This window comes from Euprymna scolopes, chromosome 15 (assembly GCF_053919585.1).
Source record: "Euprymna scolopes isolate OS-2025 chromosome 15, ASM5391958v1, whole genome shotgun sequence".
Taxonomy (NCBI): domain Eukaryota; kingdom Metazoa; phylum Mollusca; class Cephalopoda; order Sepiida; family Sepiolidae; genus Euprymna; species Euprymna scolopes.
The window spans coordinates 88925182-88938287 of record NC_136496.1 but is presented as its reverse complement, the minus strand read 5'-3'; the positions used below and the strand labels follow the sequence as shown (position 1 = coordinate 88938287).

The 13106-nt window shown below is 30.0% G+C and overlaps 1 protein-coding gene across 2 annotated transcripts in view; it reads right to left on the bottom strand.

Moving 5' to 3' along the window:
- LOC145293972 (nuclear RNA export factor 1-like) overlaps nt 1–13106 on the bottom strand; it is a 63243-nt gene that overhangs the window by 17672 nt on the left and 32465 nt on the right. For both annotated transcript variants that reach the window (XM_080140854.1, XM_080140855.1), the window contains exons 11-14: nt 12950–13057; nt 12535–12644; nt 5487–5523; nt 4989–5057 (exon numbers count right to left, since the gene is read on the bottom strand). In XM_080140854.1, coding sequence (XP_079996980.1) covers nt 4989–5057; nt 5487–5523; nt 12535–12644; nt 12950–13057 — 324 coding nt within the window. The remainder of the gene's footprint in view (nt 1–4988; nt 5058–5486; nt 5524–12534; nt 12645–12949; nt 13058–13106) is intronic.

The window sequence follows — 13106 nt, the reverse complement described above, 5'->3', positions numbered from 1 at the left end:
TCGGTATTATTGTTGCATTTTTCCATGAAGTTGGGAAATCTTTTGTTTCCCATATTTTACTATAAGTTTTGAGAAGAAATTTTAATGATTCGGGCAGAATTTCTTTAAGGAAACTGTAGTGCACTTCATCTGGTCCTACAGCTGAGTTATGGGATTTTTCTATGGCGGTTTCTAGTTCATTGAGTGAGAAGATTTCATTGTAAGGCTCTTGGTTTTTGGAGTTAAAGTTTATTTTGTACTTTTCTTCATGTTTCTTAAGTATTTGGAATTGTCTATTGTAGTGTTTTGATGATGAGTTTCCAGCAAAGGTTTTAGCTAGTGTGTTAGCAATATCTTTTTTATCAATTATTTTCTGTTTATTTGTGAGAAGGTGTTTGATTGGATTCGGATTATATTTTCCAGTTATTTTCCTAATCATTTCCCAGACGGTTTTGGGTTTAGTGGTGATGTTGATTTTGTTGACAAATTGTTGCCAGCAGGATCTTTTTGATTCTTTAATTGTTTTTCGAGTTTTAGCTCTTTGGTGTTTGTATTCTATTAAGTTGCTGGTTGTGGGTTGTTTTTTAAATTTTCTTAAGGCTGCCTTTCTGTCTAATGGCCGTTTTACATTCTGGATTGAACCATGTTTTTGTTTTTTTTCAGGAGGAGAATTTTGGGGTATGCATTTTTTGGCTATTGTTATGAGTACTTCCGTGAATTCTTCTATTGTTTGGATTTGATGTTCTGTTAATTTTAGTGAACAAAGTTCTTTAAATTTGGCCCAGTTAGCTTTGTTTGTGTTCCATCTGGGTATGTGGGGTTTTGGATGGAGTTACTGTAATTGATTATAATAGAGAAGTGATCACTTCCACAGGGTTCTTCGTAAGTGCTCCATGTATAATCTAAGAAGCTTGATGGATCACACATGGTAAGATCAATGGCACTAGTTGATCCGTTTGTTGGATGTAAGTATGTGGGATTTTTTTGATTGAGAAGGCATAAGTTATTTTTGTTAATTAATTGTTCAATTTTGTTTCATTTTGAGTTTGTGATTCACATCCCCATAACGTACTGTGGCAGTTAAAGTCTCCTAGGAGAATGAATGGTGAAGGTAGTTTTATTAAATTTTCTAGTTTAGTTTCATTTATTGGTTCATGAGGAGGGAGATATATTGAGCAGATTGTGATTATTTTGTGTAATAGGACTTGAGTTGTAATTGCTTGGAGATTTGTTTTGACAGAAGTTGCTTTGAGGTATGTTATTCCTTACAAGAATTGAGGTGCCTCCATTAGCACGAAGGCCTGTATTATGGAAATAGTTGTATTGTTCATAGTTTGGTGTTTTGAAATGCTTATCGTTTTGTAGGAAGGTTTCTTGTAAGCAGACAATGGCTGGGTTGAAGAGTGAGATAAGTATAAGAAGTTCATTATAGATCTTATTCCACGACAATTCCATTGGATAATTTGTTGTGTTATTTCTATCCATGAGGTTCTTTAGTTTTCCTCTATTTTTATCTCTTTAGAAGTAGAGGGTTTATCTTTAGTCGGAGTTAGTGTCTTTGGTGAAGTGTTTTCCTGGGTTTTTTCTTTTTTTTTTTTTGGATCTAGACGTCAATCTGGATGTTGCTGTTTTGGCTTCTTGTTCATTTTTTCCCTCTTGATTACTTGTTTGGTTTCTTTTTTTTATCTAGAGTGTTTTCGGTTTCCATTTTTTCTAGAATTTGGAATCTATTTTGAGTGTCTATTGTTTGGTTTTCTTTTCTGAAACGTTTTTTTATTTGCCGTTTTATCATTGCTTATGTTTTTATTAATTTCTGGTGGTTGTTTTGTTGGTTTCTGTGATAATGTTTTTAATGGTTCTGTTGTGGATGGAATATTATTTTCTTTGTTTGGATTTGTTATTTCTATTTTGTTTCCCAGATTTGAGTATTTTTCTTTTAGGCTATTTTGAAATTCTGGCCATGTTTAATGTAATCAGTTTGTTTATCAGCTGCTTATATTGATCATGTATTTCATTATGTTGGTATGGTTTAGTTGTCTTTTTTGTTGTCTCAGCATATGTGCTGTCTTTCGTGTACGTCTCAATTATTTTTCTGGCTTCTGGAAAGGTTGTGTTTTTTTTTGTACTTTACTTTTATAATTTCTTTCTTTTTTATGTTTTGCATATTTTAGAGAAGACCGGGTGATCTTCTTTGCAGTTAACGCATTTCACCTCATTTATGCATTTTTCTTCGGTGTGGTCAGGCTCTTTGTTGCTGCATTTTCCACATTTTTATTCCTTTACAGGCTTCTTTATGATGTCCATATTTTTGGCAATGGAAACATCTTAATGGGGCTGGGATATATTGGTCTACTTTTACATTTAAGTAGCCAATTTTTATTTTCTTTCCACCTCGGAGTCCAAAATTGGGGCATAGTAAAGGGGAAACCCATTTGCTTTGACTATGTCAGGGCTACGTGGAGGATATACTCTTTTGGTAAGGAGTTCTCAAGCACTATATTTTCTGTTCAATATGTCCTTAAAAATACATTTGCTCAGATGGAGTGTTGAGTTCTGGTCTTTCCAATGACTGACCCTTGCCACCACCTTCTAGCACTTACTTGGTTTGCCTATTTTTTGTAATGGGGGAAGAAAAATAAAAAAAAAAAGATGGGAGTACCTTTAAGTTTCGTTCTTTGGTTGGTACTTTGGGTGTAAGTGCTAGGGCTTGGCGTGACTGGCCGATTGGTCGGATCGGGCCTTTCCGACCGCCCGTCTAGCCGAAGTAATGTGTTGCAGTGCCTAGACTTTTATGCACCCAGGTCAAGGTTAGCTCAATCACCAGGATCACGTCCTAAGGCATTATGGGTAGCAACCCACGGCTAACATTGAGGGATTTTTACCCTGTGCAGGAGGGCAGTCGGCTTATTCTAGTGCCCTACCAACAGGGAAAAAGGGGGGAGGGGGCGACGGGGTTGAGAAGTAGGGAAGGGAAGGAAAAGGAAAGGAGAGGGGTAGGGGGTTGTTGTTTTTTTAGAACATAATTAAGATTTACAAAAGAGAATAGAAAACAAAAAACATAAAATCGATGTAGGTGCATTTCGTCTCAAGAAGCCAATAGGCAGCCTGATCTGGTAGCACCAGAGAATTGGCAGGGATCCGATGGACCGAAATATCTTGATGAAGTAGAAGCATTACAGTACAATACAAACTATGATATATCTCCAAAAATAAAAGCAAAACCATACAAAAACTGCTAAATTGTGCAACTGGTAAAACCAAACAGGAAAACCGTGTAAAAAAATAAATTTATTGGACTTAAGCAGTCAGATAAAAAATTCCAACTACGACTCCTAGTACTCTTCAAAATCTGACTCCAGCTAAAATCTCCGACTCTGCAACCATGTTTGTAAGCATGTGATCATAGAATAATTTTCCCATATTTTTTTTTTTCTCTTTTTACACAATTCTTTACATTATTATACTCTGCAAGATTTTTCAAGGCAGTGTTGCATATGATCCTCTTCACATTCGCAGATGGTTGGATCAGTTTTGTAACCCCAACCTAGCTTTTGATCTATCACCCCATTTTCAAGTAGTTGAGTGTTCTTTACTGGACCCAGGAGGGAAAGTCACAAAGAGGGAGTGGGGTGGGGTTTCAATATTGGCAAGAGGGGGATTCTTGCCTTCTGGTTCACGTCTATAATCTGATCTCTTCCTGAGTATTGTCATGGGATTCAACTTGACTGTGATGTTAAAGGGTCAGTTGGCCTTCCCAAGATAAGAGCAAACTTTAGTTTCCACAATGTTTGCATGTAAGTGGCTACTCTTGTAGTAGAAAAGTAGCTCATTTAGGGTCGAGCTGAGGTTTCTTTCTACTGCTTCAGAACATTCTCTTAGGGTGTTATATAAATGAACCACACATCCTTTCTTTAGCATCTACAACTTGTTAAGAGTAACAAAAGTGCCTGTTAATCAACGTGGTTCTAACGAGATCAACAAGTGCCAGGTTTTTGCCCATTTCAAAATCTTTTTCAAGAGGTGGTGATTTACAGTGTCATACACAGTAGATAGATCACCAAAGACGGCTCCTGTTATCAGTCCCTTCTGAAACCAGTCTTCAATGTGTTGAGCGTGATGGATTAGACAAACCAAAGTCATGCTTGTTGAGAGATAATGACTGGTTCAACAACTGCAGCCAATCTGTTAAAGATCAAGCATTTAAACAGCTTAAATGAGTGAAACAAAGAGCATAAACTTTTTGTATGCAATCTTTACCACAATTCTCTCCCTCAACCCCAGCTCTTTGGAATATTCCTTGTCAGCATGCAGTTTGTTCATCAGCTTAAGTATTGGCACATAAATACAATGAATCTGATAAAATCTGAACATGGCAGAGCTGATTCCATAGGCTGCGATCATATCCATTAATCTAATCACTTTCATGATGACAAAATCTGATGCTTGAATTTCTAAATCCAAGATACTGCTGAAAAGTTGTTATTCAATTTTCCATGGTTAGTCAAGAAAAGGTGGCTTAGAACATTGAGAACACTAAGAATTGATCAAATCAATTTAACTACAGGATGGTCGAAAAGAGGGGAATTTAAGGAATTCAATTTCTTCAGCAATCTACTCCCGATTTTATTCCACTGCAGGATTAATCCTTGATAAGCCCAGACTTAAATGTCATGGATTATTGTTTTTGAGCTTATTAACAGAAACTCAGAAATATAGATTACTAATGGTTTGAACATGTTTGGCAAGAGCCTGGAATGATATTCCACAGCTTACTCATCAAAACGTCATGCGAGCTTAGATTTCAAGGTTAAGACATTACAATGAAATGCATGACTTTTTAAGCATCTGTGAATATATTGTAATATTAGATAAAGAAAAACTTTGTAAAAATAAATTATTATTTGACAAATTTGCTGTTTTTCTAGCAATCACCCTGTATAATAAAAATTAAAGTTTAAAATTCTAAAGAGTTCATTGTTAACATTAAATTATATAGAAATATCACTTACCTGTGATGGGGGCAGATCTGTGGTATCTTCTAAGTCAAACATAATAGGCGGAGGAAGTTCTTGTCCATCCTGAAATTTTAACCAATGTTGAATTACAAATACAATGTTTATCCAAGAAATTAATAGATTAATTTCAGATTTAAAAACAGACGTGTTCAACATTAATTCAAACATGCATTTGGGCCTGACGAAGAGAAATGTTTCTGAAATATACAAAATTCCATCAGATCACACTGACGCAAGTAATACAATGTAGAAATGAAAAAAAAAAGCATTAATAAGAAAGTGGATCTGTATAGTTTATTTCGGCATTATATATCTTAATTTGTGTTTATTCATTATACATCTGCATCGTTTTGCTTTCCATAAATTACCATATATATATATATATATATATATATATATATACACACACACACACACATACTAAACAATGCTTCAAGCAAACTACATTAGCCTCTTAATATATTTACTAGTTTATCTGACAAAGATACTTACCAATCTGAGCACTTTGGGATATTTTTTTCTTATAGCCCTAAAATAAAAAAATCAATAACAGATGAAAAGCTCAAAGAATATTTTAAAGAATTTAACAGCATTCTATAAGTAGGATGTATAAAGCAGTCTTTTGGAAGTAAGGTTTTCATTTTCTTTAAGTGAAATGCATTAAATGTGGAGATATCTTCCTCTAAAAGGTTTACAATGTAAGCTAATTTGGTAGATATAGTTGAAAATTAAAATGCTAACAATATTTTCATGTAAAACATTTTTTTTTATTAGTGTTGCCCAAATTATAAAAATTGGCAACTCAATCATTTTATAAAATTTTTTTTAAATATGTGAATTAAAAAATTCAATTTTAGTCCTTTTTGGACATTTTGTATAATTATTTGAAAGATTCTTTGGCAGTGCTTAGCAAAAGACTAGTCTTGGTGCTTAATGAGAAAAAAAAAATGTTGAAGAGGGAAATGATGTAAAAATATAACATTATTTAAGGACACATTGAAAAGTTTTACTGAAAGTGATTATATAATTTAGTACTTATCCAGAACAAATATTAAAATTGACAAATATTAAAATTATTTTATGAACTCCATTTATAGCCATTCTTTAATCTTAAAAAAAAAAAACTTCAATTTTTCTTTTTCAAGGTGTTTAAAAATAAAAAAAAAAATAAAAAAGCAACAGTTGTAAATCAGAATTAAAAAAAAATTCACACCAAGTTCCATAATACAAGAGGTGGGCAGAGATAAAAAAAAAAGGAAAATGCCAAAATATAGAAATTTTAAATAAAGAGAAAAACGTCTTTGGGGTAGGATGATCATTTCAATAGAAGATAGTTTGTCCTACCAATTCCAACAGGTTTTTGTAGACAACTGAAATTTCTCACTCAAGAACAACATCTTCACCTTCAATTTACAGTTGCTTTGTTCCATTCTCCTGACATGATGCTGGTTTTCCTTTCGTGGATCCTTTAATATTTTCCAAGTTTCCTGTGCCCCTGTCTTAGGTCGCCTTCCCTTCTGGAAGAACTTACCCGTCTTCGGTGGCAAGAATACTTGGAGAAATCTTATCAGCAGGTGTTAGTCAACCGGTCTCCAGAATAGATGCGAACAATCAAGACGAAAGCAAAAGGTTTTCACCTTTTCTTTTAGTACAACACAACTAAGTTTCATAATCAGACGGAGGATGATGTGCAGCTAGACCAGCAGTAGATATACATAGAGAGATTAAAAAAAAAAAATAAAAGGTTTAAATAATTAGTGTTTCTTCAAAAGATCTAGTTCTATATACAAGCCTTATTGTATGAGAATAAAGAAAAAATATCAATATATTAAGATGAAAACTAAAGCTAAAATAAGGCTCACCAAAACCGATGTACTAAGACTTCTAAAAGAGTTAGTCTAGGTTGAACACAGTAGTTTAGTTGTTCTTGGATTACGGAGAATAGTTCATTTTTTCTGATTTTTTTTTTTGTGTGTCTCCCTGATGGAATTGGCAGAAGTCAAATTTGGCATCTTTAAAACATGTTTTCTAAGGTTTGGAGCATGAAATAAAAATGCTACAGTGCCATTTTTATGTCTTAGTTTTCATTTACTTTTGTTTTTAGAGATTTCAAGATATACATGGAAAAAAAAAAAAAAAAAAAAAAATTAAGTTTTCCTCCCATCTTCCTAAGATGTTTTTTGTTTGCTTTTTTAAGAATTTTTTTTTTTTTTTCAAATTTTTTTTTAAAAACATTTTTCAAATTTTTTTTTTTTTTTTTAAAACATTTTTTTTTTTCAAAACATTTTTTTTTCAAATTTTTTTTTTAAAACATTTTTTTTTCAAATTTTTTTTCAAACTTTTTTTTAAAACATTTTTTTTTTTCAAATTTTTTTTTAAAACATTTTTTTTTTCAATTTTTTTTTTTTTCAAACTTTTTTTTCAATTTTTTTTTTTCAAACTTTTTTCAATTTTTTTTTAAAACATTTTTTTTTTCATATTTTTCCAAACACTTTTTCATATTTTTCAAGCATATTTTCTCCTCATATTTTTCAAGCATATTTTCTCCTCATATTTTTCAAGCATTTAAGTTTTTATATGTTCATGAGTTTTCATTTTAAGCATTGTCATATTATAGTTTTATTTTTCATTTTTTTTTTTTTTATTTTATATTTTTCACTTTTCATTTTTCTTCATCCCATTTTTTTTGTTTCATTGAAATTGTTTTTATATTACTGTCCCTTTCAAAATCTTGTCGATACAAAGATTTGTTTTTCCACATCTCCATTTCTTATTTTGAATGTTACAGAGACTTTGTCCCAAAATGTTTACATAAACAATCCTAAATGTCTGAATTATTCATTATAAACTTATATTTTTGATATCATAGAAAAATTAAAAACTGTTCACACAGTGTATTTTTTTTTTTATTTTTATAATAAGGATAAGTAAATTCAAAATTTAAGATGTATATTAAAAAAAAAAAAAACTCCCTGACAAATTTAGATTTACTGGTGCTGATTTAGATTTACATGTGTTTAAGTGAATAATTTATTTGGAGAAAAATTTTTTTTTAATTAATTTTAAATATTCCAATTAAACACATCCTAGTCTTATTCAGGCTATGAAATGAAACATTTGCATCATAAATGCTGCAGTTTTGTACCATATAAAGAAATTACTCTTCATATTTAATATTTTTCAATATCATGACTTCAGAAACCTATTCAGTATGGAGCTGATTTATAAAAAAAAAAAAAAAAAAAAAAAAAACAGCCTCATTACATGGGTTGAGAATCCTGATAATTGAAATCACCAGCTCCCATTAGTGATGAGGCAAAGCTCTTTGGAAATGGATAGAGTACTTTCAGCAGCTGATATTGTTTCTAAAAACATCAAGATTTCCTTTTCTCATAACTTTTACTCGCGATGTAGCTGGTAGTATCACTAGAATTAATGTCTTATTCTTAGCTTGATATATTTGCCTGTCTAGCCACACTGAAGCAATACAGTCTGTGGTTGAAATATTTATAACATTACAATAGTTAAGTTACTTATGAAAAAAAAAAAAAAAAGCTTTAGTATATATAACAAATTAAGACTTTTATCTCCAGCATCAGTTTGAATTAAATTACAGAATAAAATTTTTATTTAAAAAAAAAAAAAAAAAAAAAAAAAAAAATGGCTTCAATATGAGATTGGGGTTTCTCGTGAAAATGATGAAAAAATGGAATCTGATAAAATAAAAATTCCAAAAAGTGGCGGGAAATGTTATCAATACAAAAAAGTTTTCAATATTAAAACTTTTCATTTAGAAATGAAATGTGATTAAGAATAAAAAATGGCTAAAACTGGATTCAAGTCAAATGCACACAATATTCACTTCTATTCCAGACTTGTTAAAAATTCCACTTTATTATTATCATAGTAGTATCAATTCTTTTGGTAATTATCTGTCAAACAAAAATATTGCTTACACAAATTATTGAAACTTTTAAATAAATTAAGCAGTAGTATATTGTATTATAAAAATACCTTGTATTTAATCCATTAAGTCCCACAGTTTTTTGATTTGTATAATGAATATAAATGGGCTAAAATATACAAATTGAAAGGAAAAAGTTGTTTTATTTAGAAAGCAAAATATTGAATTTCCTAGTGGCTTACTATTGCAAGACTCATTTATATAAATCCATGCATCAAACAAATAGAATTTTAGCAAATTTCACAAACTTTTTTCAACAACTCAAAATATAGAAGAGCTGTATCCTTTCTTCAGAGTAATTATACAGTAAGCAGTACTATATTATCTTACAGATTTTAAAAAGAAATTATTTGGTGTCCTATTTTTAGGACAGTGAGACTTAATGGGTTGATAAAAAAATATTGGTAAAATAAAAAGGTATTTATTGAAAAATATTTATTTTTTCCATTTTCACTTCTATATTTTTGAGAAACAATCGTTTTCACATACTATAAAGACATTAAAAAAAAAAAAAATACCAAAAAGTAATTTTTAAAATTAACACTTTACCAACATGTCCAAAAATAATTGTATATTAATTAAAGTGGCTTTTGGGGTAGCAAGGTATACTAGAAATAGCTCCACATTTGAGCATTTTGCATTAACTTAATTAGATTTAATTGAAAAGTTGAATACAAATTACAATATTTGGAAAATTTTGTTCAGAAACTTATGTATTCCTTAAATGTGACCTCAAACTTTAGTTTATGTGTGTATGAATATTTCACAAAATTTTTAAATATTTATGTGTATGAATATTTCACAAAATGAAATCAATCTAAGACAAGGGAGATAATTGCAAATGTTTTTGGGTTTTGATTAAATGTTTTGTTAACATTAAACAATCATCCAAATATACTAATATTCTTTTTTTCTTTAAAGAAAAGTTAAATGGACACCAAAATTGTAATAATTCTTAACAGCCTCATATTTAATTTTCAAAACTTTATAAACGATTTGAAATTGGCTCTTATAAACTTCTAAGAGGAAAGGGAGATATATCTTCCTGCTATAAGAAAGAAAAAGAAAATTATTAAAAAATACATCACTGAAAAAATTAAGTTAATGTAAAAAATTATAAAACATTACAAACGTAAAATTTTAAGTTTTACATTACAAAAAAATATTTGCCATTTCTTCAGTCATTTTTCAAAATGGCCAATTTTTGTAGTGAATATTACAAATGTTAAACTCAGACTGTTCATAACAAACTTGTGGGTTAAACTTTATTACAATGACACTATTATAGTGGTAGCCATGTTTGACCATATATTAAATCTAAAATGCAGTATAAAAAGCTCAAGATTTTGACATTTAGTTGCTTTGTGAAACTTATTTTTACATTTTATGCACCTAAATGCCAAATATAATGCATTTTTTCGGCTACCTTAGTTTAATAGAATATTGTAAGACCCATAATAGGATCAAGTAATAAATGAAATTTTAAAAAGTCATTCTCATACAAGTTGAAATTCTCTTGTTACAAAAAGATATTACAAAAATGAAAATTGATTTATAAAATTTATCGTTACAGCATTCATAAATATGAATAAGATGTCACTTTATAATTAGTTCAAAAATATGAACTCAGATGAAGAAAACAAATTCAACCATTCTAGATATAACAAAAATTACATTGCATTAGATGAATTAACTATGTTTAAAAATTTTACAGGTAAATTTTTTTTTAAGTGTTCATAAACTGAATCAGAGTTAAATTCATTCTTTTTAATTCATCTTATCCACTCTTAAAACAAAATTAGTTCATAACTCATTAGTAAACCAAGTTAAAATATCAGTACATTTCATTTCTGCATACAAACAAGATTTTCAGTCTGTGCTAACATTACAGTTTAATGTCACTACTTTTTAATGTTATTTATTGTCCAGTTCTTGCAGCAAGATTGCTTGGCAAGTCACCCAACATAACTACACAAAGACCAGACACTGCATAGTATTGCACAATAGATGGCCAATCGAAGCAGAAGGGAATGCTGAATGCCTTGATATCCCCTTGCCTTTGGATTAAGCTCTATTGCGGTAAAATACTCCTGGAACATGCACAGACTCAGCAGTACTCTAAATGATCTCAGCCTTGACAAGTCCAATAACTTTGGGACTGCACTGCCATATAATGGTGGTAGAGACAGGAACATCATTGAAGAATTTCTAGTACCAAACAAAAAAAAGATTGCCTTCAATATTAATAGTAAAATAGTTCAAACATGTACATGACCTTTTGAAATGATTAAATACATGACAAAATATCACTTGTTCTTATAAAGATTAACATTTCTAAGATTTTAAAAGATAAATTCAGTAACTTTTGAATAAAAACATTAAACTATCATGGAACTTAAAGAATCAACTATTCTAAAATATGAGGAGCTGAAGAATCATTTGTAAAAGATTTTTTTTTTTACAAACGATTTAAGACAATAAGTGAACAATCCAATACTTTACAAAAGTGATGCATATATTATTCAGAATTGTGAAAGCAGAAGTTTTATTTTCAGTTGTTTTATCAAACAGCATAACATTTCAAAATTGTTTCAATAATTTAAGAAAATCATAATTTTATGTTTTTTATATTAGATGTTTTCATATATTTACAAAGTTTTTTTCTATAATTCAGAACCAGACATGTTCCATGATAAAAATCAGTAGATTGGATCCATAATTTTGCTCATCTTGTGTGTTCATGTACCATATTTTTTTTATAAATCAGGCACATTCACATTAAGTACGATTCAGCATGTTTCCAGATGTGTTACTCAGCTAAAATAATTTAGAATATCTGACATTCATCCTTAAGATCGGCCGTTTGTTTTAAGCATCCAAATATAGTCAGACAAGACCATTCAATATTTTTAAAATTTTCTCATTTTAGAGAACATTATAAAAAGAATTAACTCCATTTCATTTAAATAAAATCAATTTCTTAAAACATGTGAATGGATACAACAGTCAACTCATGAATATTAAAAAATTATAATTTCTGTAAGTGATATAACCAGATTGAGACAAATGAAAAATATTTTCATTCTATTCACAAGTTTTTTCTTCATGCAATGAGGATTTAAGATAGGTTCACAAACCATCCTTCATATACGTCTAGTTCTGCATAAAATGAGCATTATATGTGCGTGCCATTTGTAACATACGTGTACTAGATGCCCACTACTTAGCATGTCAAACACTTTTCCAGTGTACCTATTAATTGAACTTACAATCCCATGAGAAGAGATAACTTTTAAAGTAAAACTTGGCACAAGAATCAAAAATCCTTACAACTGTCCATGGAATATGGTTAATTTATGTTTGAAATCAGTTTAATTGATTCATTGTGAACATATTCATGAATTAATAATGAAAGACAAGAAAAAAAAACCTTGACAGATTATAAATCTGAAAGGGAAATGATATTTTTAGTCATGAACCACCTCCTTTGTTTCCTCCTCTTGTCCAAGCCAGAGTGTAGTTGTAGAGTCAAAGTATTCACTGTTCACACAGTGAACTTTTAGACCTTTACATTACCTGACATAATCAGACTGTTCTTTAAACCTATTACACAAGTCATTGCCTTCCAGTATCAGTTCATCCAGTTTCCAGCCTTTGATTTTTTCAAGTTCTTCCACACTTTTCAGCTTCAAATAAAATAAAAGGTACATTGTCATTAGTTTATAAAATGGTACTAAAATAAAATTTTAAAAATGCTTAGACAAAATACCTCAACATAATTTAAATGCAGAACGTCAAAATATAAATCATATAGAGGCAGATTTTTTATACAACCGAGTAGAATCATCTCATGTTATCATAAGATGGTATATTTGCATAAAATATTTCTTTATTTTTAGTGCCTGCTAGATTTCTAACTTTTCATGAATATCTAAGGTATTTTAATTTTCAGTACAGATGACAATCTTTTTACAATATAAAAAATACTTACCCTATTTTTGCCAAGATTCAAATGTTTTAAATTTGAAGTTTCTGAAACAAGAGGTGCTAGGGAATCCAAGTCCATAAGTTTGTTGGAGCTTAAATCTAATGAAACCAACTACAAAAAGAAAAGATAGACTGCATTAAGTATGAAAACTTTTCAATGC